Raw genomic sequence first — 27677 nt, 5'->3', positions numbered from 1 at the left:
ACCTGAATATTTATACCAACATATAAGGTCTCATGCGCACTGGACGTTATCAAAACGCCACTAGAAAGCTGTAGCTGTAGAAGGAGTTTTTTAGTTTATTTTGCAGTAGCATTTTTTTAGTTTTTTTCAGCTGTAGCGTTTTTAGCTTAAATCTTATGGCTCAAAACTGTGGATAAACACCGAATAGCTGCGTTTTCCAGCTTTTATCAGAGTTAGAGCATTTTTACAGCTGAAAAACTCTTCTCAAAACCCACTAGTACCAGGTTTTTTTCCAGCCAGAAAACGTCCCTGCAAAAAACTGCTGATAACAGCCTATGTGTGCATGGACTCATAGGATAACATGCTGGAGAGCTTACTGGCTGCAGAAAAAAACGTCTGACGCCAAAAACAGCAGCTGTAAAAATGTCCAGTGTGCATTTGAGGCCTACAAATTAAGAAAGAAAAATAAACGCTTTTTTCCTAACTTTTTTTCTTTCAACAGCTAAGTAGATGCCCCCTACTTATTCTTATGTGATAGTACAATAATGCAATGCATGTTTAACCAATTCCATACCTTGTGATTTCGGGCACTCCGTTCCTACATGTAAAAATCATAATTTTTTGCTAGAAAATTACTCAAAACTCCCAAACATTATATATTTTTCTTTTTAGCAGAGGCCCTAGGGCAGTGATGGCTAACCTTGGCACCCCAGATGTTTTGGAACCACATTTCCCATGATGCTTCACTACACTGCAGAGTGCATGAGCATCATGGGAAATGTAGTTCCAAAACATCTGGGGTGCCAAGGTTCGCCATCACTGCCGTAGGGAATACAATGGCAGTCAACTTTTTATGTCACATGATATTTGCCCAGAAAATTTTCAAACGTGTTTTTTTTTTTTTCAGATATCTCCTACAGGCTAGAAAGCCTGACATTAAAAAAAACTATCTCAGCAGTATTGGAAACTGCCAGGCCGGGCGTGACGTCATCACGTCGCTCCTGGGCCTCCGAGAGTCATAGAGACTTGCAAGGACCATCTGGTCCTTGCAGTCTCTATGGTGACACTTCCGCCAGCGGCCAATTCCTTCTCCGGCTCACCGGAGGGCGGCGGGGATGTCCCCTCCCGCCGCCTGTAAGAACGATCAAGTGGCTGAACCGCTATGATTGTTCTTATAGTGAAGGGAATCGCCGGCTGAAAAAAATTATATCTGAATGATGCCTGCAGTTGCAGGCATCATTCAGATATCCCCACTCAAAGCCCAGGATGTCATATGACGGCCAGCGGTATGGAAGTGGTTAAACTTTAATGTGCTATTATTATAGGCTGGGGATGGAATTGTGTTGCTGATTTAGAAAAGGGCAGCAGAGGGCATGAAAGAGATAGTGGGAATGAGTGTAATGTGTGGAATTGCATAGGAAAGGGAAAGGATTGATGGGAAGCCTGCATCCCAGCCAGTACAGCTTGCCAAAAGACAGGGAGCTGGGGCTTAACAGACAGGTGGAACTCTGTGGAAAGTGGAAGTTCATGTGGGTAAATGTCCATCTCTCACATTTTTGTTCGTTTCGGCAGAAATTGGAATTGATTTTTGTCAATTACCTTAATTCCAATTTTATTTTCCTTATTTTCCTAACATTGTTATAAAGGACATCTAATTAGAATATTGTAAAAAAAAGGGGTAAATCCACCAAGCCTCTCTCTCAAGTACCTCCCTGTGTACATCTCCCCCTATAGGTAGCTTAAAGTGGTTGTAAAGGCTCAAGGTTTTTTTACCCCAGCCCCCCTAACACTTACCCGAGACCCATCTCGATCCAGCGATGTGCACGAAAGAAGAGGATCGGGGTTGCTCCAAAACCACTGCACAGAGCAGGTAAGTATGACATGTTTGTTTTTTTGTCTGCTTTTAATATCACTTTGGCTCGGTTCACATATATGCAATTTGGATGCGTTTTGAACCATCATCGCATGACATGTGAAAACTTTTATTTCCATTGAAGCTGTTCACATAGATGCGGTGCATCCTCAGTGCGAATTTTACCAGTTGCTCACTGCCTCGCGTAAGAGTACGGCAGGAGAGCAGCTCTCCTGTGCCGGATTACGTACCTAGAACGTGATCCGGCACTTCGCTGATTGGCGAGGAGAGACAAAGAACAGAGCTTTGCCTGTTTAAACAAGACAGAGCTATGTTCTATCAGCAGGGATGTGGTGGCTTTTGTTTCCCTACAAAGGAATGAATTCCCTGCAGGGAATAAAATCTGGCACATCCCATAGTAAAAACAGCACAGTACACAAAAACACTGTTTAGGCACACATTTAACCCTTTGATCAAGCCCATCTCCACCATTACTAGTATAAAGGAATAAGATCAAAATTCCAGTATGTATACCATAGATCAGTGATGGCAAACCTTGGCACCCTAAATGTTTTGGAACTACCATTTCCCATAAGGCTCAACTACACTGCAGAGTGCATGTGCATCATGGGAAATGTAGTTCCAAAACATCTGGGGTGCCAAGGTTCACCATCACTGCCATAAATAATAGACACTATAACTTTTATGCAAACCAATTAACCACTTAAGCCCCGGAGGATTTGGCTGCTCAAAGATCAGGCCCTATTTTGCGATTCGGCACTGCGTGATTTTAACAGACAATTGCGCGGTCGTGCGACGCTGTACCCAAATGAAATTGACGTCCTTTTTTTTCCCACAAACAGAGCTTTCTTTTGGTGGTATTTGATCACCTGTTCGATTTTTATTTTTTGCTCTATAAACAAAAAAAGAGCGACAATTTTGAAAAAATAACAATATTTTTCACATTTTTTATAGGAAATTCTCAAAAAAAAAAATGTAAAAAATCTAAATTTTTTAACATTTTAGGCCAATTTGTTTTCTGCTACATATTTTTGGTAAAAAAAAAAATCGCAATAAGCGTATTTTGATTGGTTTGTGCAAAAGTTATTGTGTTTACTAACTACGGGAAAGATTTATGTCATTTTTTATTGTTTTTTTTTTAAACTTGTAATGGCGGCGATCTGCGATTTTTATTGCGGGACTGCGACATTGGGGAGGACAGATCGGACCCCTGACTGTCATTTTTGACACTTTTGGGAGTACCAGTGACATTACTACAGTAATCAGTGCTATAAATATGCACTGTTACTGTAAAAATGACACTGGCAAGGAAGGGGTTACCTTTATTGGTGATCAGTGGGTTAAATGTATCCCTAGGGGCGTGATTCTAACTGTGGGGGGACGTGGCTTGTGATGTAACCACAGAGACATATGATCCTACATAGCAGGATCGCATAGCCTCTGTACTTACATCAGGGAGAAGGACAGACGGCTGTGTTTACATCAGCCATCTGCCTTTCTCCCTCTCCTGCGGGGGCTCGCGAGCGGCCGGCGGACATCGGAGCCGCCGGTCACACAGGCGGGGATGCCTGTGAACGAGTGGGGGCACAGGCTCCTGGGCGAGCGACGTAGTACGTCGCTTTGCCCAAGAGCGGCTGACTGCCGCAGTAAATGTACTTGCGGCGTTCGGCAAGTGGTTAATATATACTTATTGGGATTTTTTTTTTAACCAAAAACATGTACCAGAATGCATATTGGGCACAATTCGCTAAGCGATATTTTACCGCACCTGAGAATGCAGTAAAATAGCACACAGCGTTTTGAAAAAAAAAAACAAAATAAAAAAAAAAAAATGTAATTCACAAATAAACTCTCCTTAAAATCTTGCATTTGTTATATTTCACTTCACTCTGCCGTAACGCAAATTGCATCCTTCAGCTTTAGGAGTTGTACCGTGGTGATGCCTGCAGCTCCAAGCATCATCCCGGTACCGTTTTTTTTTTACAGCAGACGGTCGGCTTTCTTGTAAAAACAACCAATGCGGCTAAGCAGCTGCTCGGCTGCTATCACAAGCAGCAGGCGGGGAATTCCCCCCCCCCTTTCCGCCGCTCCACGCTTGGTGTTTTAAATGCTAAATCCGTTAGACCCCCAGATCCCTCCATAAAGAGTACCTGTTACTGCCTATTACTGTCACAAGGGATGTTTACATCCTTGTGACAGCAAAAAAAGTGATTAAAAAAAATGTAAACGTACAGTGTATAAAAAAATGAATAAAATAAACTTGGAAAAAAAAATGTAAAGCACCCTATCCCTCCGTACTCGTGCGCAGAAGCGAGCGCATATGTAAACGTCGCCTATGGAGATTTTTAAGTACCATAGTTTGTCCCCATTCCACAAGTGTGCACAATTTTAACCACTTGCCGACCGATCACTGAGCTGGTACTGCGGCAAAGTGACTCGTTACCATCCAGCGCCGTAGTCCTATGTCGCTGGATCCCACCTCCTCTCGGGGATCGAGTGAGGAAATTCGCCCGCTTGTGTAAACAAAGCGGGCGGATCTCCTATGTGACAGACAGTCACAGATTACAGGATTCAGCATAGCTGAACCTGCGATCTGTGTCTGTGTCACACAGTCCCCTCCCCCCACACACGTCAGTAAGCATGAGGCATACATTTAACCCCTTGATCACCAATAAAGTTAACCCCTTCTCTGCCAGTGTCATTATTACAGTAACAGTGCATATATATATATAGCACTAATTACTGTAGTAATGTCACTGGTACCCCCAAAAGTGTCAAAAATGTCAGTTCTGTCCGCCGCAATGTCGAAGTTCCGCAAAAAAAAAATCGCAAATCGCGGCCATTACTAGTAAAAAAAAATCAACAATAAAAATGACAAATCTTTCCCGTAGTTAGTAAATGCGATAACTTTTGCGCAAACCAATCAAAATACGCTTATTTACACGGAACAAAAATAGGGTTCTGTTCCGTTCCAAAAAACGGAATCTCAGTGGATGGTCATCCGCAATGCCATTGACATACATTATGTCCGTATATCATCCGCAAAAAAATAGGATGATATACGGACATGCGGAACGGCCATGTGAAAGAGCCCTTACAGTGTAAATTTGCTGTCTCCTCAAAATAACTCAACAAACAGTGTCAAAACAGTGTCAAAAATGTTAGTCAGGGGTCCGATCTGTCCGCCGCAATGTCGCAGTCCCGCAAAAAAAAATCGCAGATCACCGCTATTACTAGTTAAAAAAAAAAAACAATAAAAATGGCATAAATCTTTCCCTTAGTTAGTAAACGAAATAACTTTTGCGCAAGCCAATCAAAATACGCTTATTGCGATTTTTTTTACCAGAAATATGTAGCAGAAAACAAATTGGCCTAAAATGTTAAACAATTTTGATTTTTACATTTTTTTTTTGGGGGGGGGGGGGAATTTCATATAAAAAAATGTGAAAAATATTATTTTTTTCAAAATTGACGCTCTTTTTTTGTTTATAGCTCAAAAAAAAAAAAATCGCAAGGTGATCAAATACCACCAAAAGAAAGCTCTGTTTGTGGGGAAAAAAATGACGTTAATTTCATTTGGGTACAGCGTCGAACGACCGCGCAATTGTCTGTTAAAATCACGCAGTGCCGAATCGCAAAATAGGCCCTGGTCTTTCAGCAGGAAAATCCTCCAGGCTAAAGTGGTTAAATTTGGTGCTATCGCTCTCACTCTCCCATACTGGTTACTGGAAGTTCAACATGGCACCTCATTGCAAAGAACTCTCTGAGGATCTGAAAAAAATAATAGTTGCTCTACATAAAGATGGCCAAGCCAGTGATGGTGAACTTAGGCACCCCAGATGTTTTGGAACTACATTCCCCATGATGCTCATACACTCTGCAGTGTAGCTGAGCATCATGGGAAATGTAGTTCCAAAACATCTGGGGTGCCAAGTTTGGCCATCACTGGTCTAGGCTATAAGAAGATTGCCAAGACCCTGAAACTGAGCTGCAGCACGATGGCCAAGACCATATAGCGGTTCAGCGGGACAGATTCCACTCAGAACAGGCCTCGCCATGGTTGACCAAAGAAGTTTAGTGCACTTGCTCACTGTCATATCCAGAGGTTGTCTTTGAGAAATAGACATATGAGTGCTGCCAGCATTGCTGCAGAGGCTGAAGGGGTGGGGGGGTCAGCCTGTCAGTGCTCAGACCATACGCTGCATACTGCATCATATTGGTCTGCATGGCTGTCATCCCAATAGGAAGCCTCTTCTAAAGATGGCTGCAACCAGGTGAGGAGTACAAAGACAAGTGTGTCTTGCCTACAGTCAAGCATGGTGGCGAGAGTGGCAGGGTCGGGGCTGCATGAGTGTTGCCAGCACTGGGGAGCTACAGTTCATTAAGGGAACCATGAATGCCAACATGTACTGTGACATACTGAAGCAGAGAATGATCCCCTCCCTTCGGAGACTGGCGGCAGGGCAGTATTCCAACATGATAATGACCCCAAACACACCTCCAAGATGCAAGTAATAGGGACAGAGAATCACTATTAGCCCCAAGATCTAGGGAGATAACTATAGGTTTTGATTTTTCCTTTCTCACCACCTTCTCCAATCAGCATTTTGCAATAAAAAGAATCTTGCGGAAGCACTGGAAGGTGCTCCGCAATGACTTTGTCTTAGGACCACAACTTCCTGAGAACCCTTTGGTCATTTATAAAGGAGTGCCTTCTTTGAGGCTTCAAATAGCCCCAAATGTGATCAATCCACCTAAAAAAACCTTCCTTTTTCTTTCAAAATATGGTACGTTTTGTTCCATGTCATAGGTGCTCTATCTGTTCACTTAAAGCACATCATTCTAGGAGATTTCAAAGTTTTGAGTCCTCCTCTACACATGAACAATCTGCGATCAAACAGTTCATTACTTGTTCAACTAGGTACGTGGTTTATATTATTGTTTGCCCATGTGGCTTACAATATATCGGCTGTACCAAGAGGATGTTGGTGACCAGACTGACCGAGCATGTGGCTAACATCTGTAAGGGCTTTCCTTGCCACAGTCTTTCAAAACATTATGCCCTCTGCACCAATAAAGATCCCAAGGGGACTGTGTTCATTGGGATTGACAAATTTGTGGCAGATTGGCGTGGCAGCCATATGGTTAGGGAGATCTCCGGACTAGAAGTACGCTGGATTTATAGGGCTAAGACTTATGCTCCGCATGGTTTAAATGTGGAGTGGGATGTGAATGCCTTTATAGCAAATGGATAGGTATTCATATCCCCCCCCCCCTTTTTTCCTGTCTTTTAGCTGTCAAGTTTACGTTTTTGCATGTATATTTTATGTAAGCTGTTTTATTTGCATTTTATATGTGTTATTTTTATGTATTATGAGCTGCTCTGTGTTATTTACTTGATTGTCCACAAGATGCCGCTGTTTCCCGTTTTCTATGGTGAATAACACTACAGATCGTGTATTTACATAGGTCTGCCTATTATGCTAATTTTTATAGGCATAGGGAAATTGCTCTTTTTTCCATATTATCAGAGGTCTTTTTTGTTTAAGATTTCTGATTTGTTTTTTGACTACTGTAGACCGCTACTAGATTCATATCAGCTTGTCATCTCCTTTATTGGTGAAAGATGGCGTTTCTTTGTTATGCTTCCAGTGTGGTGTGACGCTTCCGCCCGAAGTGTCATACCACTTGTCTCAACTATATAATGAGTATGGTGGCACCCGTTGACCATGCCCTGGAAGAAGTCTAACATTGGACGAAACGCCGCGTTGGGTGGGACCTGTGACGCGGGACGTCACTACTGAGTGAAGCAGCGGTCATCTCGTTGGCGGTCAAACATTTCCGGCAGATAAGCTCTTTTTACTCTTATTACCTGTAAGTTATTTGGCATAAGAAAATAAATGGTGGTTCATTAGGTGTTGCACTATGGTTTTCTTTTTTCTGGTTTATATGAGTGATCAGTCTGCCTTGTACCATCTGTTTGGAGTCGCATTTAATTGGCTTGATCCTGGAATTGCTGAGAATTTTTGGGGGAGCAGTTTGGTGGATCCTTTGAGCCTTCTTTTATTAGTGGGACGGTAAGCGGCAGTGTGATTGGGGTCACTCTCTCTCTTTGGTGGTGGTGGCACTTCAAGCAGACCAATCAGCTGGACCCTACCTATACCTGGACTTTTTTATATAGCGCTGCTTTTCAATTTTACACCTCCAAGATGGCCACTGCCTTGCTAAAGAAGCTGAGGGTAAAGGTGATGGACTGGCCAAGCATGTCTCCAGAACTAAACCCTATTAAGCCTCTGTAGGGCATCCTCAAATGGAAGGTGGAGGAGCGCAAGGTCCCTTACATCCACTAGCTCAGTGATGTCGTCATGGAGGAGTGGAAGAGGACTCCAGTGGCAACCTTTAAAGCTCTGGTGTACTCCATGCCTAAGAGGGTTAAGGCAGTGCTGGAAAATAATGGTGGCCACACAAAATATTGACACTTTGGGCCCTAATTTGGACATTTTCACTTAGGGGTGTACTCACTTTTGTTGCCAGCAGTTTAGGCTATGTGTTGAGTTATTTTGCCAGGACAGCAAATTTACACTGTTATAAAAGCTGTACACTCACTACTTTACATTGTAGCAAAGTGTAATTTCTTCAATGTTGTCACATGAAAAGATGTAATAAAATATTTACAAAAATGTGAGGGGTGTACTCACTTTTGTGAGATCCTGTATATAATGTTTGGGATTTGAACTTGTAAGCAACAAGAGTGTGAAAAAGGCTTAAGCATGAAGGGGTTAAATATCGCATGAAACGGTGCGGTACTTTGGCGAGAAGTTGGGAAAATGAGGCCTGCGAAATTCCCACTATCTGTCCAGCTACCATCTGATCTGATTCTTTCCCCAAGAAAATGTAAGGCAGACAACAATTTAGTCATGGTTGGTATGGCATGTTCTCTCTGGGTTGAGGGCTCAAGGTATCCTATAAAGTTGGCTATACAGCTCCATGATAAGTGCCTTGGATAACCGGAACTTCTGCAGGGTATCAGCATCCATGAATTTATACAGCCATGTGCATTTCTTAAAGCAGCTTTCCTTTAAAAGGGCTACTCGAGATCTTCTCCTCCTCTCCTGCATTACTTCAAATTCCAGAAGACTGGATACAAAGGGCTCCATTGTCTGTGCTATGCCATCTGCCAGCCTCCAGAGACCACTCCTGAGTGGAATGTAGCTGCAACCTGCTCCAGCTTGCTCTTTCCCGCCTATTTTTTTAAACCAATCACTTACCTCAAACCCCAGGTCTGACCATTGCCATACATATCGCAAGCTTAGACCACTACCTAACCACTTAAGCCCCGGAGGATTTGGCTGCTCAAAGACCAGGCCCTATTTTGCGATTCGGCACTGCGTGACTTTAACGGACAATTGCGCGGTCGTGCAATGCTGTACCCAAATGAAATTGACGTCCTTTTTTTTCCCACAAACAGAGCTTTCTTTTGGTGGTATTTGATCACCTGTGCGATTTTTACTTTTTGCGCTATAAACAAAAAAAGAGCGACAATTTTGAAAAAATAACAATATTTTTCACATTTTTTATATGAAATTTCCAAAAAAAAAAAGGAAAAATCTAAATTTTTTAACATTTTAGGCCAATTTGTTTTCTGCTACATATGTTTGGTAAAAAAAAAAAATCGCAATAAGCGTATTTTGATTGGTTTGCACAAAAGTTATTGCGTTTACTAACTACGGGAAAGATTTCTGTCATTTTTATTGTCTTTTTTTTTTAACGAGTAATGGCGGCGATCTCCCAAATTTTTTTGCGGAACTGCGACATTGCGGCAGACAGATTGGACCCCTAACTGACATTTTTGACACTTTTGGGGGTACCTGTGACATTAAAACAGTAATTAGTGCTGTACATATGCACTGTTAATGTAAAAATTACACTGGCGGGGAAGGGGTTAACTTTATTGGTGATGCAGGGGTTAAATGTGTTCCTAGGGGCATGATTCTAACTGTAAAGGGGTGTGGCTAGTGATGTAACCACAGAGACATACGATCCTACATAGCAGGACCGTATGATCTCTGCAGTTACACCAGGGAGAATGACGGGCGGCTTTGTTTACATTAACTGCAAAAAACAAGAATCACACAGGTGATCAAATACCACCAAAAGAAAGCTATATTTGTGGGAAAAAAAGGACATCAATCTAATTTGGGTACAGCATCGCACGACCGCGCAATTGTCAGTTAAAGTAACGCAGTGCTGAATCGCAAAATATGGCCTGTTCATTAAGGGGGGAAATCTTCCGGTCCAGAACTGGTTAAAATGCATTTTAGTGTGAATGGGACCTTAGATAGTATAAGCAAAGTATTCTAGGCAATGGGAAAAATAAATATAGAACAAAATGGAATAAATTCCATTTATTTCGACTTAGAGATCTTCCTGTGCATGGAAAAAGTATTCCCTTCCGTGATACCTATAAAAACAAATCTCTCTGAAACAATAAACTTATCTAGTCTCTTCACCTAATACAGCAGACACTGGGGGGAGGAGTTCGACCCCCTGGATAACGTCATCACGTACTCTGCTTCTAACCCCCCTGCAGAACGTCATTACGTACTCTTCCCTCTAACCCCTGCAGAACGTCATTACGTACTCTCCTTCTAACCCCCTGCAGAACGTCATCACGTACTCTCCTTCTAACCCCCTGCAGAACGTCATCACGTACTCTCCTTCTAACCCCCTGCAGAACGTCATTACGTACTCTTCTTCTAACCTCCTGCAGAACGTCATCACGTACTCTCCTTCTAACCCCCTGCAGAACGTCATTACGTACTCTTCTTCTAACCTCCTGCAGAACGTCATTACGTACTCTCCTTCTAACCTCCTGCAGAACGTCATTACGTACTCTCCTTCTATCCCCCCCCCCCGAAACGTCATTACGTTCTCTCTTTCTAATGTGTTCTTCACGGTCGCATACATATGATGTCACGTGAGAAATAGGAATTCCTTCCGGAAGGAAAACATGGAGGTCTCAGAACCTGCAGCCCCGAGCGAGGAGAAAATTACCACTGAAGCGGCAGAACCGCGGGAGAAGGTGGATGAGGCGGAGAACGTGGTGAGGGGGATGCCTTTAAAAGAATGTATATTTTAACCTGATCAATATAAGGAAGCAAGTAGCGGTTGTGTGTTTCCTTTGGTGAATGAACTACACAGCAATATGGTACATAGTTCTGGTGATACATTGAAAGTGTCAGTGAACACAAAGTACATTTCAATGGCATTGTAGTTTTGGAAACGTTCGCACAGAACGTATGTTTACGTATCTTTTCTAGTTTGGACTGACTGTAGAGTTTAGGGTTTTTGTTTCCCAAAAATCATACCTATGTGGATACAGCTTGTTTCCCGCCAGCTCTAAGGCCCTTTCACATATGGGAGTCTGTCGGCGGACTCCGTTTTTCTCAGCGGGGGATCGATTCGCCGATCCCCTGCTGAGTAGGTGGATGGCAGCTCTGTCTCCGCGCTGTGTGCGGAGACATAGCTGTCAGGCCCCTGCTGTTCGCTATGGAGGAATCGGATGAGAACCGCCTGTCCGCTCCCATCCGATCCGCCAGACAGATGGAAAATAGGGTTTCCATCCGTCCCGATTTGACGGACAGGATCGGTAACATCCGATGCCCCATAGAGATACATGAAAAACTGGCAGGTGGATCTGCATGAAAAACTGGCAGGTGGATCTGAACGGTCCGCAAGTGTGAAAAGGTCCTAACACTGAAAACCTAAACAATCTAACCGCAGATTGCTTGGTTCTCAGGGCTCTGTGAGCAGAGAGCTGGTGACTGTCAATCACCGTTCTCTGCCTTGCCCCATCCTCGCTGAGAGGCTGAGCAGGGTGCCAGTCCAGGCATGTGGGCAGATGCTGACTTCATTGCCACGATCTTGGCTGAGCCTGGACTGGCTCTGTGATGTCAGATGACAGGGGGCTTCAGCTCGCTGTCTGCTGAAAACAGGTCACAGGAGTGCAGAACGAATTGCACTCCTGTGATCCACAGAGCTTTCTCTGTGCTTCTATTTTAAAGAGGAAGTAAACCCTTTTCTGCAACTTGTACCTATAGGTAAGCCTTTGCATGCAGCCAGTGACATCACTGGCGCATGCGCTCTGAAGAAACGGCCGTCGTGCCGTTCCTTTAGAACCCTGTGACGTCATCGCGGCTCCAGCCGATCAGATGGCCGGATACCGCAAAACCCGGAAGAAGGGCGACCGAACATGTCACCCGTGAGAGAGGTGAGCGGGTGGCACTGCTGTGTTTTGTTCTAAGATAAGTATTTCATAATGAGCTAGTATGCGATGCATACTAGCTCATTATGTGTTTGTTTTTTTAAAAACATTTTTCTGAGGTTTACAACCTCTTTAACACACTGGACTGACTTTATTCTTACTAGATTAAAGAGGAACTAAAGTCACAAGCAAAAAAAAATTTGTAAACATGCAGCTCTTTATTGCCGAAGGGACATGCAATTAAATCCACTTACCTGCTGAGTGTACCCTATTCTGAGCATGCGCAGCTCAGTTTACATTCTGGCTCACTGCCAGTACATGGGAGTGATGTCATCTCACTGCGGCCAATCAAAATGTCTGAAGACCATCACTTGGAAGAACCATAGGATGAAATGCTGGCAAGGGACTCCTGTAGGCACAGAGCCGCTGGAACAAAGGTAAATATGTGTGCCTTTTGGTTGTGCTTTAAAGTGGAAATCCCCCCCCCCAAGGTTAATTTTGTTTGATTTTAACCCCCTCTTACCTTGTCTGCTGGGTTGTTCTCAAATACCTTAAACATAAAGGAAATGCAGTGTTGGCTTGCTATGTTCTGTCAATGCACCACCATATGCCATGTTCTGAGCTGCTATCCTCTTCTCTGATGTTAGCAAGAGCAGGTTGTCCCTACCAGAATCTAACAACCAGCCCCCAAAAATGCACGGTTTGTAAGCTGAAAGTGGTTGTAATCCTAAAAAAAAATCCTGTTCCATTAAAGCTTGAATAACAGCACAGTGTTTGTGCTGTGTAATTTGGCCCTTTCTATTATCTAAAACAGTGGTCCTCAACCCTGGCCTACAGGGCCCACTAACAGGCCAGGTTTTCAAGATAACTGAAATACATCACAGGTGATATCATTTGCTGTTCAGTGATTGCAGTATTCTAGTCTGCATCTCCCCAAGGTAATACTTAAAATCTGGCCTGTTAGTGGGCCCTGAGGACCGGAGTTGAGGACCACTGCTCTAAAATACCTGGCTGATCCTGCCCTCCCCTCTGTAAACTGACCACGTTTATCATGGATGCTGGTCCATGAGACCGTGGTCAGTTTACATGCCTCTATTATGCCGCTGTCTCTCCTTGCTCCCTCTCTCTCCCTCCCTCCCTGCCTGTCAGCTAGTGACAGTGCCGCTTTGCTCCCCATCCCTCCCCTCCTGCTGCTATCATAACTGTGTATTATTCCTGCAGTGCCCTGGGTAAATTACATTATATGGCCCAGTGTATGTGCTTTTTAAAAACTATGCCGCTTTATACCTTATTTTCAGAGCAGCGCTATGAAATAAGGTACAAAGCGACATATTTTTTAAAAAGCACATACACTGGGGCACGTAATGTAACACAGGGGACTGTAGGAAAAACATACAGTAGCTTTACAACCACTTTAAGCCTCCTGGGATATCTGATGTAAATATCCCAGGCGGCTGCTGGAGTGAAGTAAATATTATTCTCATTTAGGGAACTAAATCCCATCCCAAATAGTCCATTCATATCTGTATTTTAGAGCCTAATGCTAGCCTTACCAAGCTAGATTTCTCTTGTTCAGCCCACAGATTGAGTAAGATGTACTGTATTCAGCAGCAGCTGTCTGAACACCTGAACAGTGACTGCAGCTGATAGGATGCTGTCACTGTCGGCCGATCATTTTCCACTTTGATTTAACTTGACTTTTGTCAAGCTAAGTGTTGCTTGTTCTTCAAAACTGTATTTTCAAGGTGAAAGCAGAGGAAAGTTCTGTGACAGCAGCAGCTGGAGAGACATCAGATGCAAACGCTAAGAAAATGAAAATTGAACTAAAGGAGAAAAAAGAAAAGAAGCAGAAAGTGGATGAGGATGAGATACAGAAGATGCAGTAAGTAACTGTAAATACATTGTAACTGACTCTCTGAGACTTCCTACAGTAATACCTAAATATGTCACACATTGTTTTCTGTGTAGAATTCTGGTGTCATCCTTTTCAGAAGAACAGCTAAATCGATATGAGATGTATAGACGCTCTGCATTCCCTAAAGCTGCTATTAAACGGGTATGATGTTGGAAACAAATTTGTTTTCGTATGAACCCTTTTTTAAAGATACTTGTTGTACCATCTTTGTAAATATTCAGTAATCATTTTTACCCTATCATCACAGGGTCACTTTTAGCTATGAGGTCACCTGTACAAAAAAAGGCATTTACAATGGCAAGAAAATATGTGAATCCCTTGTATTTAACTGTTTTTTTTGCTGTAATTTGCCAAAAAATGTGATCTGATCCTCTGAATCAAAACAATAGACAAACACAACATGCCTAAAGTGGGTCTAAATCTGGGACATTAAATGCATCCCCAGTGTTTTTTTTTTTTTTTTTTTACCACACCCCCTATCATACTTACCGGAGTGCTAACTTGATCCAGCACTGTGCCTGTCAGCAGCAGCTCTCTTCACTCTCTGCTCACAGAGGCAGCAGCAGGGTAGCCATTTGCTCCTGCTGCTGTAAATCAAATCCTGAGATTGCGGGGCAGCTCTGGATCAAACCTTGACAATGTTCTGCAGGAAATTTTGACCAATCCTCTTTACAAAACTGTTTCAGCTCAGACACATATGTAGCATGTCTGGTTTGAATGGCTTTCCTGAGGTTATTCCACAGCATCTCTATGGGGTTAAGGTCTGGGCTCTGACTGGGCCACTCCAAAAGGCACATTTTCTTTTTCTGAAGCCAGACTGGTGGATTTACTTTGATGCTTAGGGACATTGTCCTGCTACATCAGCCAACTTCTATTTTGCTTTAGCTGGTGGACAGCCACCCTGACATTATCCTGTAGGATATTTTGGTAAACTTTGGATATCATTTTCCCCTTGCTGATGGCAGGTGGTCCAGGCCCTAAGGCAGCAAAGCAAGCCCAAATCATGATGTCCCCTCCACCATACTTCACCGTTGGGAGGATGTTTTAATGTTGGTAAGCTGTGCACTTTTTGCACCATTTATAGTGCTTTAGTATTCTTCCTGAACAATTCAACTTTTGTTTTTTCAGCCCACAAAACATTTTCCCAGTAGCATTGCAGTTTGCCAAGGTGCTCCATGGCAAACTTTGTGTGTGCAGCAATGTTTTCTTTGGAGACCAGCAGCTTTCTCCGTGGTATTTTGACATGGACACCCTGCCTGTACTGACTTGCATAAGGTAGACTCGTGAACAGAGATGTTTGCCAGTTCAATTAATGTCTTCAAGCCTTTTAGCTGTTATTCTTGGGTTCTTCTTTACCTCATTGAGAATCCTCCATTGTGCCTTGGGAATCATCTTGGCTGGGTGGCAACTTCTAGGAAGAGTAGCCACACCTGTCTCCATTTATAGACAATTTGTTTAATGTTGAGTGATGAATACCTAAACACTTTAAGGGTCCTTTCACACGGCCGCTCCGCTGCTTTAGTCCGCTGCGGGACTTTTTTTTTTTTCACGGAGCGGATGACATTTGTGTCATCCGCTCTGTGTGCCCGCATATCATCCCATCCGTTTGCGGATGATATGCGGACATAATGTAAGTATATGGCACTGCGGATGTCAGCGGATGACACCGCTGACATCCGATTTTCCTTCCTTTCCGTTTTTTACACGGATGAAAAATAGGGTTCTGTTCCATTCAAAAAAACGGAACAGAACTGAAAGGAGGAAAATCGGATGTCAGCGGATGGTATTCCACTGACATCCGCAGTGCCATTCACTTACATTATGTCCGTAAATCATCCGCAAAAAAATAGGATGATTTGCGGACACACGGAGCGGCTGTGTGAAAGGACCCTAAGGTTACTTTGTATCCCTTTCCAGCCTTATGCAGATCAGCTACTCCTGATCCTATGCCTTTAGAGAGCAGCTTTTTTCAGAGCATGGTTCACATCAGCTGATGCTTCTTATGAACAGCAATCTTAAAATTTTTGTTTTTCTTATCATTTAAAGTAGCTCTAAACCAGTGTTTCTCAACTTCGGTCCTCAGGGCACACTAACAGGCCAGATCTTAAGTATTACCTTGGGGAGATGCAGACTAGACTACTGCAATCACTGAGCAGCAAATTATATCACCTGTTATGTATTTCAGTTTTCTTGCAAACGTGGCCTGTTAGTGTGCCCTGAGAACCGGGGTTGAGAAACACTGCTCTAAACCACACCTCAAAACTCATATCATTAATTGGACTCCAGGTTTGCAAACTACTGACTCCAATTAGCTTTTGTTGAAGGAATTGGGCCCATGGGTTCACTCACTTTTTTCCTCCAGCACTGTGAAAGGTTGAGCTCAATAAATACAAAATAATTTGGGATTGTTTGTTTGTGTTACCAGCTTAACCTCTTCTGGACTGTAAGGTTTTCCCCCTTAATGAGCAGGCCATTTTTTGCGATGCAGAACTGCGTTTCTTTAACTGACAGTTGCACGGTCGTGCAACGCTGTACCCAAATAAAATTGATGTCAACAATTCTGAAAAAAAACTGTTTTTTACTTTCTGCTATAAAACATTCCCAATAAAAAAAAAAAATGAAGGTTCAATTTTTTCATAATTTCAGGCCAATATGTATTTTGCTACATATTTTTGATTTAAAAAAAATCCCAATAAATGTATATTGATTGGTTTGCGCAAAAGTTATTGCGTCTACAAACTAAGGGATAGATGTATGTCATTTTTATTTATATTTACTAGTATTGGCGGCGATCATCGATTTTTTTTTTTTTTTTTTGTGGGACTGTGTTCATTACTGACACAACAGTGGTTTGCCATGTTTACCACGGGAGACCTTTTGCCTCCAAGGGGAGCCATCGCAGGTGCCCAGCGGCAATCGCGGCTGCCGGACCCAATAATTGGCTCCCCCTGTAGTTAATCGGTGCGTGCCCCCACTAGCGGTTCCACGAAACGACGTACAGTTGCGTTGTTTCGTGGGACAGAGCCGACTTGCCGCAGTATATGTAATGCTGGCTGCTGGCAAGAGGTTAAGCACATTGTGTTAGTCTATTGTTGTAACTTGAGGATCAAATAAAATTTAATGACAAATTAGTGCAGAAAAAACGGTTAATTCCAAGGGATTTAAAGCTTCCCTGGCTGAGGCGGGCTGAGAGGTGGGCTGATGATGTCACCATCTGACTCAGCCAAACAAAAAAAGCTTTGTAGAGTTACATTGCAGCCTCATAACAACTAACAAGTAAAGAGTATGCGACCGGACAAAAATATGAGGCGTGTACACCAATGCTAGAAGTCTAGCTAATTAAATAGGAGAAATAGAGCTGCTAATGTATGAGGATTTCAATTTTGTGGGAATTTCAGAAACTTTGTTTGACAGCTCACATGATTGGCTGGCTACCATTCAGGGGTATTCTCTCTATCGTAGGGCACTCATAGAATTAAAAGCTGCCTCTGAAGCTGAGCACCCCTCAGACCAACTCTGTTTTGTTCTGGTGTGAGACAAGAACTCCCTGTCTTGCAGTCATAAGCCAGCACTGTGTACTGTGTGTACCTGAAGCTGCATACAGTTCATACGGTGCTTGGAGCCAATGCAGCACTTCGTATTAGAAACAGATGGTTTAGACAAGCTGGGTCGAAACAAACTATTTAAAGTGACAGGAAATCTGGAGATTAGTTTAAGACTAAACCTCTTTATTAATAACTTGCTGACTGCGCTATTGCTGAATAACAGCTACAGTGTGGTCATCCAGTTCTGGGAGGGTGTCTATTGTCATCCTCCCAGAACCGGGCCCCCTGCATCGCACATTTGGCGTGCTCTGTGATCACCGTGTCCTTCAGACACAGCGATCACAGATTGGGGTAAAGGGCCAATCACAGCGGCCCTTTACCACGTGATCAGCTGTGTCCAGTCACAGCTGATTACAATGTAAACACACTTGCCGATTAATGGCATTCCTTTTTTCACACTGTCACAAGCCCTGTTTGTCCTCAAAAAAACAATATACAGGTCCCTCTCAAAAAATTAGCATATTGTGATAAAGTTCATTATTTTCTAGGGATGCACCGAATAATCGGTGGCCGAACATTATTCGGCCGAAAATAGAAAAAATAGCACTTTCGGTGTTCGGCCGAATAAGTCAAAAGGCCGAATAATTTTGTGCCGAATAATAGGGCTGAACGATAGTCGATATGATATTGACTATCGTTCTGTGGCCGTAGGCGATATTCATATCGCCGAGGTCACGATATTTACAGGGGGAAGGGACTCGGAGGAGGACTCACAGACTTCCGTGTTAGGCAGGGGAAGCCGGGACACTTCAGCGGTGAGCATACATACATTACTCACTCGTGCACTGCAGCCCGCCCCACACATTCAGTGAGTCTTACTCTCCTCCCTAGTTTTTTCAATGGCACATTCAGGAAGCCAATCATGCCGTGATTAGCTGCACAGCGAACCAATCACGCGTGCCTGCACACCTGATTGGTTCCGCTGTGCCGCTACTCACGGCATGATTGGCTTCCTGAATGTGCCATTGAAAAAACTAGGGAGGAGAGTAAGACTCACTGAATGTGTGGGGCGGGCTGCAGTGCACGAGTGAGTAATGTATGTATGCGGCTGTGCTCCTTTCCAGGCTACTACTAGTCCACCTCCAGCTTCCTACTACCACCACTATGAGAGACTGTATAATCTGATCGAGTCCACACTGACACTGACTGTCACTGAGTAATTGATGTTACCACATTAACCCTGACCTGCCCAGTGCCCTGTATCTGCAACTAAAATTTACAAGGCTGCCTGCATGCTTCCTGATTTCCATTCCCAGCATCCTTCCCAATCCCTACAGTGTCACTAACATTAACCCTATGGTACAAGGCTGCAGTGTGCACTGAATCCTATTCCCTACAGTAACATTTAGGGAGAGAGAGAGACATGAGAGGACAAGAGAGAGAGAGAGAGAGAGACACGAGAGGACAAAAAATTGGCAAAATAAATGGAAAAAATGCAAAACCCCGCGTTCGGTATTCGGCCTTCGGCCAAACATTTTATTATTATTCGGCTTCGGCCAAGAATTTCATTTCGGTGCATCCCTATTATTTTCTGTAATCTACTGATAAACATTAGACTTTCATATATTTTAGATTCATTACACACAACTGAAGTAGTGCAAGCCTTTTATTGTTTTAATATTGATGATTTTGGCATACAGCTCATGAAAACCCAAAATTCCTATCTCAAAAAATTAGCATATTTCATCTGACCAATAAAAGAAAAGTGTTTTTAATACAAAAAAAGTCAACCTTCAAATAATTATGTTCAGTTATGCACTCAATACTTGGTCGGGAATCCTTTTGCAGAAATGACTGCTTCAATGCGGCGTGGCATGGAGGCAATCAGCCTGTGGCACTGCTGTGGTGTTATGGAGGCCCAGGATGCTTCGATAGCGGCCTGGAGCTCATCCAGAGTGTTGGGTCTTGCATCTCTCAACTTTCTCTTCACAACATCCCACAGATTCTCTATGGGGTTCAGGTCAGGAGAGTTGGCAGGCCAAATGAGCACAGTAATACCATGGTCAGTAAACCATTTACCAGTGGTTTTGGCACTGTGAGCAGGTGCCAGGTCGTGCTGAAAAATGAAATCTTCATCTCCATAAAGCTTTTCAGCAGATGGAAGCATGAAGTGCTCCAAAATCTCCCGATAGCTAGCTGCATTGACCCTGCCCTTGATAAAACACAGTGGACCAACACCAGCAGCTGACATGGCACCCCAGACCATCACTGACTGTGGGTACTTGACACTGGACTTCAGGCATTTTGGCATTTCCCTCTCCCCAGTCTTCCTCAGGGTCCGGTCACTTCTTCTCGTTGTGCAGCGTTTTCTGCCACACTTTTTCCTTCCCACTGAGGTGCCTTGATACAGCACTCTGGGAACAGCCTATTCGTTCAGAAATTTCTTTCTGTGTCTTACCCTCTTGCTTGAGGGTGTCAATGATGGCCTTCTGGACAGCAGTCAGGTTGGCAGTCTTACCCATGATTGCGGTTTTGAGTAATGAACCAGGCTGGGAGTTTTTAAAAGCCTCAGGAATCTTTTGCAGGTGTTTAGAGTTAATTAGTTGATTCAGATGATTAGGTTAATAGCTCGTTTAGAGAACCTTTTCATGATATGCTAATTTTTTGAGATAGGAATTTTGGGTTTTCATGAGCTGTATGCCAAAATCATCAATATTAAAACAATAAAAGGCTTGCACTACTTCAGTTGTGTGTAATGAATCTAAAATATATGAAAGTCTAATGTTTATCAGTACATTACAGAAAATAATGAACTTTATCACAATATGCTAATTTTTTGAGAGGGACCTGTATGTATGACGTTGTTGGCTTAAGTAATGACCGTTATCCCTGAATAAACCGGCCCATAGAAGAAATGTGAAAATTTCTCTGGTTCATAAGGGGTGAACAGGTATGAGAGGCAAAGTGGGGGTAAACTGTATGTAGCTGAGACTTCATACAACATACCGTACTGTCTCATACCCAGAACACAATACAGTCTGGTCTGATCGGTGCTCAGCGATTTATAGAAAGCGATGTATTCTAGCAATAAATACAGTTCCACTGATGGGCACTGGCGGGCGGCACTGATGGGCAGCACCATCAGTGCCCATAGTGCTGCCAGTCAGTGCTCATCAGTGCCTAGATGAGCAGGCACTGATGGGCACTGACTGGCAGCACTATGGGCACTGATGGGGGCCACTGTGGGCATTGATGGTGGGCAGTTAGTGTGTTTAGTGTACCTTGTGTAATCAGGGCACTGGTGATCAGTGCCCTGATTACATTTTTCTGTGTCCCCGACGGCTGATCGGCTCTCCTCCTTCCTCACATGCAGTCTCTGTGTGAGGAAGGAGCGCTGGTGATGAGAGATGATCTCATATGTTTACATATGAGATCATCTCTCATTGGACGGTCCGATCACGTAGTGAATGGCTGCTGTGATTGGCCAGTCACCATGATCTGTGATTGGCTGTGTCCAAGGGACACGGCCGACACAGATTTTCCCCGATGCAGGCTCGCGGGAGCGCGCGGGGAGCCTGCTTCTGGGAGGCCATTTAAAGACGGCCTCCCGAAAATGTGAGTCCGAGCTGCAGCCATACTTCGGCTATAGCACGGATGGGAGGAAGTTAAAGTGGCAATCCACAACCAATACTGCTGGAGGGGTAAGATGAAGATGTGCAGTGGTTGGGGTTGCCCATTCACTATTATTATTATTATTGGAAGGCTTATACTTGCACACGCGGTAGTGCAGAACTATTATGTGTATGCTCTTGAGGGGAAAAATAATAATATAAAAATAACATTTCCAGTGCCAAACAGAAGAACACCATGCTTCCATACTTAGTCTAGACTAGAGGTGGCCCTGTAGCCTACTACAAAAGCGTTTGTGAGGAGTTAATATGAAAGCTAGAAGGAAGAAAAGGTGACTAAAGAAGAGTATATAGCTTTAAACTACTGCAACTCATCACTGGACCACGCAAACTTATCTTCATCAAAGGTCCTACTGGAGATATCCATCTGATCCTGACACAGTGTCTGTAAAAAATGAGTGATAACGTGGTCTGACAAAGGTTGAATGTTTCAGAAGGGGTAATTTGTAAGGTCTCTGGAAAGTAATTGGGCCATCTGATACATTTATGGTCTACAAACTATGGCCCTCCAGTTGGTAAGGAACTACAATTCCCATCATGCCTAGTCACGTCTGTAAATGTCAGTTTTCTTACAATGCCTCATGGGATGTGTAGTTGTGCAACAGCTGGAGGGCCGTAGTTTGGAGATCCTTGCTGTAGAGGCTCTTATTGACCCACCATGTACTGTTGGGGATTTTGTCTGGGAGGAAAAGGCGGGTTTCCAAAAAGGGGGGCCAATGGAGTGAGTGGTGATTTTTAGAGAATATATCTTGCACACCATGTCCCAGAGACATAGCAGTATTGTATTATATATCATTGCATATTGTGAAATCTGACAACTTGACAAAGCATGAAAATACGTTTAAAAAAAAAAAAAACTGATTAAAAGTCTGTTTTATAGAGGTATTTACACAACGTTCACACATTTTTCTAATTTGATTTGTTTGGAAAAACATTTTAATCCTGAGTGAAAGTTGGGTGAAAACAATTACAAATAGACCCTCTTAGCTGGTCTGTAATTTATTTTCTTCTCCTATTGATTAGTTTTGAATCCTTGAAGAATCTTGACTCGTTTCATATATAATGCCTTTTTGTTCTTTTGTTTTTCAGCTGATTCAGTCCATTACTGGCTGCTCTGTGTCACAGAATGTAGTGATTGCCATGTCTGGTATTGCAAAGGTTTTTGTTGGAGAGGTTGTAGAAGAAGGTAATTTTTATAGTGCACTTTTTAAAAACTTGAATATCGCTGCTGTGTCAATACATCAAATTGTGGGGACATCCAAAAGATTGGTAGGTAGTGGATAGAGGTAGTGGTAGTAGGTTCAGCTCATAGAGGTGCCAGTACATCCCTGCAGCAGCCTCCACAACCCTGTATATGTACATAATGTGTCTCCTACTTCACTTTGCATTAAAACCAGGAATATGATTCACAGAACTTAGATAATTTCCCTACATTATGTGGCATGTACGACATGTTAACCACTTGCCGACCGCTCACTGAGCTGGTACTGCGGCAAAGTGGCTCGTTATCGTCCAGCGACGTAGACCTACGTCGCTGGATCCCGCCCCTCTCGGAAGTCTTGTGTAAACAAAGCGGGCGGATCTCCTATGTGACAGGCAGGGACAGATTACAGAATTCAGCATAACTGAACCTGCGATCTGTGTCGGTGTCACACAGTCCCCTCCCCCCCACACACGTCAGTAAGCATGAGGCATACATTTAGCCCCTTGATCACCAATAAAGTTAACCCCTTCCCTGCCAGTGTCATTATTACAGTAACAGTGCATATTTATAGCACTGATTACTGTAGTAATGTCACTGGTACCCCCAAAAATGTCAGGGGTCCCATGTGTTGGCCACAATGTCGCAGTCCCGCAAAAAAAAATTGCAGATCGCCGCCATTACTAGTAAAAAAAAAAACAATAAAAATGACAAGTCTTTCTTGTCAAACGCGATAACTTTTGCGCAAACCAATCAAAATACGCTTTTTGTGATTTTTGGTAAAAAAAAAAAAAATATGTATCAGAAAACAAATTGGCCTAAAATGTTAAATGTTGATTTTTTTTTTTTTTTTAATTTTTTTGGGGAATGTTATATATCAGAATGTAAAAAATATTGTTTTTTTTTTTTTTTTTTTTTTTTTTTTAAATTGTCGCTTTTTTTTAAAAAAATTTAAAAATCGCACAGGTGATCAAATACCACCAAAAAAAAAGCTCTATTTGTGGGGGAAAAAAAAGGACATAGATTTAATTTGGGTACAGCGTCGCACGACCTCGCAATTGTCCGTTAAAGTAACGCAGTGCCGAATCGCAAAATATAGCCTGGTCAGGAATGGGGTAAAATCTTCCGGTCTTAAAGTGGTTAAAAATACGCTCATTGAGGATTTTTTTGTCAGTCATGTAGCTAAATACCTTTTGCCCTAAATATATGACAAAAATTGAGTATATTGGTTATTTTTTAACTGTCAAAGTAGAAAATGTAAATTTTTTCGCAAAATTATCACTTTTTTTTTTTATTAATATCGCAAAAAATGAAAAGGGCAGAGGTGATCAAATACCACCAAAAGGAAGTTCTGTTTGTGGGGAAAAAAGGGCGTAAATTTAGTTTGGGTACGGCATTGCATGACCGCGAAATTGTCAGTTAAAGTAGCGCAGTGCCAAGTTGCAAAAAGTGGCCTGGACGTAAAGCAGGAAAATCCTCCGGTGGTAAAGTGGTTAAAGTGGAGCTCCTGTCTCCTTGTCAGTTTTCTCCAAAAAGCACCCCTGTGAATCACTTTATTTGCACAATATAAACAGGTTACTAGTATAAGTTGTATTTCTTCTTCCTATTTGCAATTAGGATGTTTATCACAGGATCCTGGCAGACAGGCTGCGGTCATTTCAAGTATGGGCATCTGAAGCCTGCTCCCACTTGCTTCCGGGACTCCGTGCAGCTGGCTACCCAGCATGCACGTCCCGAAATCGCGCCTGCGCAGTAAGGATGCAGCACGGCACACTGTGTTTACAGGTTGCCATAACAATGGCGGCTGAAATTCTGGCCCTGTTGCTATGGCAACCTGTCAATCAAGACAGAACCTGGAACGAAGTAAAGTGTGGTTCAAAGACTCCTGGGGGATAGATAAAGCAGACATCCCAGGAGTCCTAGCAAATCGCCTAACGACGAAACAGCTTAGGGGGCCAGGCCCAGAAGTGCAGACTATATAAAGAAAAAAAAAAAAAGTATTTAGAAAATAAATAAATAATTAATTGCCATTACTGACTGTGCTACGGGTGGGCATTTTGTTTCAAGTAACTTGAATAAATGGGTGGAACTCCGCTTTAACTCTCAATTGCCATTTGTTACCTTATTTTTACTGCTCATAAGGGGCACATGTTGGGCTTTATTACATGGTGTTAAAACAGTTCTGCAGAGTTGGATTGTAATCTGTTTGTGAAAATGAGAATTCCTAAAGTCAGAGTAGCCAAGATCACAAACAGAAAAATCTGCACAAGGGAGTTATTAGAATGAACAGGTGGTCACAGGCGCCAATCAAGAAAGCCCAGATGCACCATTCGTCATTCATAGAAGCCATCCTACAGCTTCTGCGAATGAAACGCAATGTGATTGAAGGGGGCAAAGCTATCAATCATACACCTGTCCTACATTTACAGACTGTTTTCAATGTTTTTATTGTTTTCTCAAAACCGAGTCCAGAGATTCCAACTTTAGTTTTGAACAGTACACAATATCCATGAGATAAATTGCATATCAAGTTAAGAGGTAATATAATGTAACTACTCAATTAAAGAACAAAAGACGTATAACAGCAGTCCTCACTTTGGTAAAGGGTTAATCCCTCTGAAACCCACTTTCTTCAACACACATTTTATAGATTTTCTTGATGAGAGCCTGTGACACCCCCTTAGTTGTATTACTCCCTGGAAGAGTTTGGTGGGGGAGGTGGGCAGGACAGAAGATGATTTTCACTAATTGAGAGGAATCAGCACAAGGGACACACTCTACTGTCTGTAGGTTATGTCCCTTGTGCTGATTTTTGCATTTGCCCTGCACTCTTTACTATGTCCATGAGTACTTGTGCTCATCTTAAAATGCGCAGAAGTTTCATTCAATGCTAAGACGTCAGTTAATAGGAGGTCACATGCCCTTTTCATCTCCAGTCACTGTGTGCTGCCTGTGTGTCATCACACACAGCAGCTGTGTAGCCAATAGAAGGGGGGTGTGCAAGATGCAGTGGCTCCATCAATGCATCGCTAGTGATAGGAGCTACCACAGCAAAGAAAGTGAAGTTGGGTAAAAAAACAATGCGGTATTAAATAGAAGGAAACCGCAAGCATTAAAACAAAAAAGTCACTTAATTGTGCCTATATGAAGTTACCGTATTTTCCGGCGTATAAGACGACCCCCCCTCCTAATTTTCAAGTTAAAACATAGGTTTTGGGCTTTACTCGCCGTATAAGACTACCCCCCTTCGAAGCAAGGCAACACCATTGAAAAGCATCAGATTTCTCATAGATCTCCAAGGTACCCTAGTACTGTAATACATGTAATCTCTCATAATATCTCCAAAGTACCCTAAGTATTACCAGTAGATGTAATCTCAAAACGCAGGCTGTGTGGGAATCCTGTACCGGTATACTGTATGTACCGTAGCTTCGGCTACATACAGTGTACCGAGCTGAGCCAATCACAGTGAGCGATGTATTCTATTATTGAATGCAAAGCCTGTTCGGATTGGCAGAGTCAGAGGCTGGCTGATGTTACTCCGCCAATCCGAGCAGGCTTTGCATTCAATAATAGAATACATCGCTGATTGGCTCAGCGCGGTACACTGTATGTAGCCGAAGCTACGGTACATACAGTATACCGGTACAGGATTCCCACAAAGCCAGCGTCTTGAGAGATTACATCTACCGGCTATACTTAGGTTACATTGGAGATATTATACTCGGCGTATAAGACGACGCCCCATTTTTGGGGGATTTTTTTGAGGTTCAAAAGTAGTCTTATACGCCAGAAAATACAGTATTTATTTTTATCAAATGAGCCTAATAATAAGGTTTCTATTAACCTAAGCTTCCTTTCAAGCCTGGTATACCTGCAAAAATGAAGTTGAGCTATGGCTGCATGTCTGGCTCACCATATAGTCATCTCAGTGGTCATCCAACTAAGGCAATGACAAGTCTTAGGCCAGTTTCACACTGCGGTTTGGCTACAACACATGTGGACCTGCGGTATCCCATAGACTTTCTATTATGTTTTGTGTATTTTCTGAAAGAGCACCAAATGTCCTGCATGCTGCTTATTTTGTGTGCATTCCGAAAACACAAAGTTTATGGGACTGTGGTTTAAAACCGTGGCCACATACACACTGTGGCAAAACCGCAGTGCAGCAGTGTCAAATGGCCCTTATGGAATTGTTTTGAGATTTAAAATGGTTCAGTGCCCTTCTGGCTAAATGGGTGTTTTACCATGAAGTGTAACGTCAGTTTTACCCTACTTACTGGTTATTGTATTAGCAAGTTAAATCAATGAATGTGCACAATATGTTCTTTCTATTTCCGCCTGTTCTGCTATATTAATACAGCTGACGTGTTCTAGTTTAATAGATTTGGTTTTATTTTGTTTTCCCAGCTCTGGATGTTTGTGAAAAGTGGGGAGAAAGCCCTCCACTACAGCCTCGTCACATGAGAGAAGCACTCAGAAGATTAAAGTCCAGGGGGCAAATTCCAGATTCCAAGTATAAAAAAATCGTGTTCAGCTGAGGTTATTGGACTTGATGTTGACTTATTACATCTTCTAAGAAGAGATCTATAGCTTTGATGATTTGTAGTAAACCTGTTCCTTTGATGATGCAGGGTCAAACAACAGACAATCTTGATTGGAAGCCCACCAACAGTACCTACTGATTTTTACTTTGCTCCCTTGTTACTCTGACTGCCAAGAACATAAAAAAGAAACATGCCTTAATGCTTAACTAGGGCTCCCTTTATGTATGTATAACTGGTGGTTAAACATAAGCTGGCAATACATGATACAATTTTGTTCAGTTTTAAGATTTACCTTTAACTATGTAGTGCACATTATCATCCTAGAGGCTGCATATATGTATGTGTTTTTATTGTATGTAATAAAACAAGTAAAAGTGTAACTGCGCTTAAAGCTTTAAAAAGAGCAGCAGCTTTATAGTGAGATAACGCCAAGCAAAAATATAAAGGAAAAAAAGCTGCGCTAATGTGAGCAACATGTAAATAATTGATAAATGTATAATACACCAATCTCAATATTATTAATATGAGTAACAAATAGTGCATGAAAGACACCTGAAATGCCAATATACTGCATCAAATGATAAGTGAAAGACACCAAAAATGCTAATGAATTGCATAAAAACTACTAATGAGAGACCGCTATGAAACACAAAAACATGAAAAA

At 42.6% G+C, this 27677-nt stretch overlaps 1 protein-coding gene across 1 annotated transcript; it reads left to right on the top strand.

Moving 5' to 3' along the window:
• The first annotated feature begins 10819 nt into the window (after positions 1–10819).
• On the top strand, positions 10820–27290 carry TAF11 (TATA-box binding protein associated factor 11). Its single transcript, XM_082245685.1, has 5 exons — positions 10820–10955; positions 13862–13998; positions 14085–14172; positions 22355–22451; positions 26877–27290. The coding sequence occupies exons 1-5, from the start codon at positions 10863–10865 to the stop codon at positions 27005–27007; spliced, it is 546 nt and encodes a 181-aa protein (XP_082101811.1). The 5' UTR covers positions 10820–10862; the 3' UTR covers positions 27008–27290.
• The last annotated feature ends 387 nt before the right edge of the window (positions 27291–27677 follow it).

The sequence above is a fragment of the Pelophylax lessonae genome (genome assembly GCF_965119305.1).
Source record: "Pelophylax lessonae genome assembly, chromosome: 2".
Classification (NCBI taxonomy): Eukaryota; Metazoa; Chordata; class Amphibia; order Anura; family Ranidae; genus Pelophylax; species Pelophylax lessonae.
This window is presented reverse-complemented; position numbering and strand designations above follow the sequence as displayed.

What these genes read in the sequence shown, in the direction of transcription:
- TAF11 (XM_082245685.1), top strand. Translation starts at nt 10,863, where the DNA reads ATGGAGGTCTCAGAACCTGCAGCCCCGAGCGAGGAGAAAATTACCACT. An exon ending in TGGATGAGGCGGAGAACGTG is followed by an intron (nt 10,956 to 13,861) that starts GTGAGGGGGATG and finishes TGTATTTTCAAG; the next exon opens with GTGAAAGCAGAGGAAAGTTC. An exon ending in CTAAAGCTGCTATTAAACGG is followed by an intron (nt 14,173 to 22,354) that starts GTATGATGTTGG and finishes TTTGTTTTTCAG; the next exon opens with CTGATTCAGTCCATTACTGG.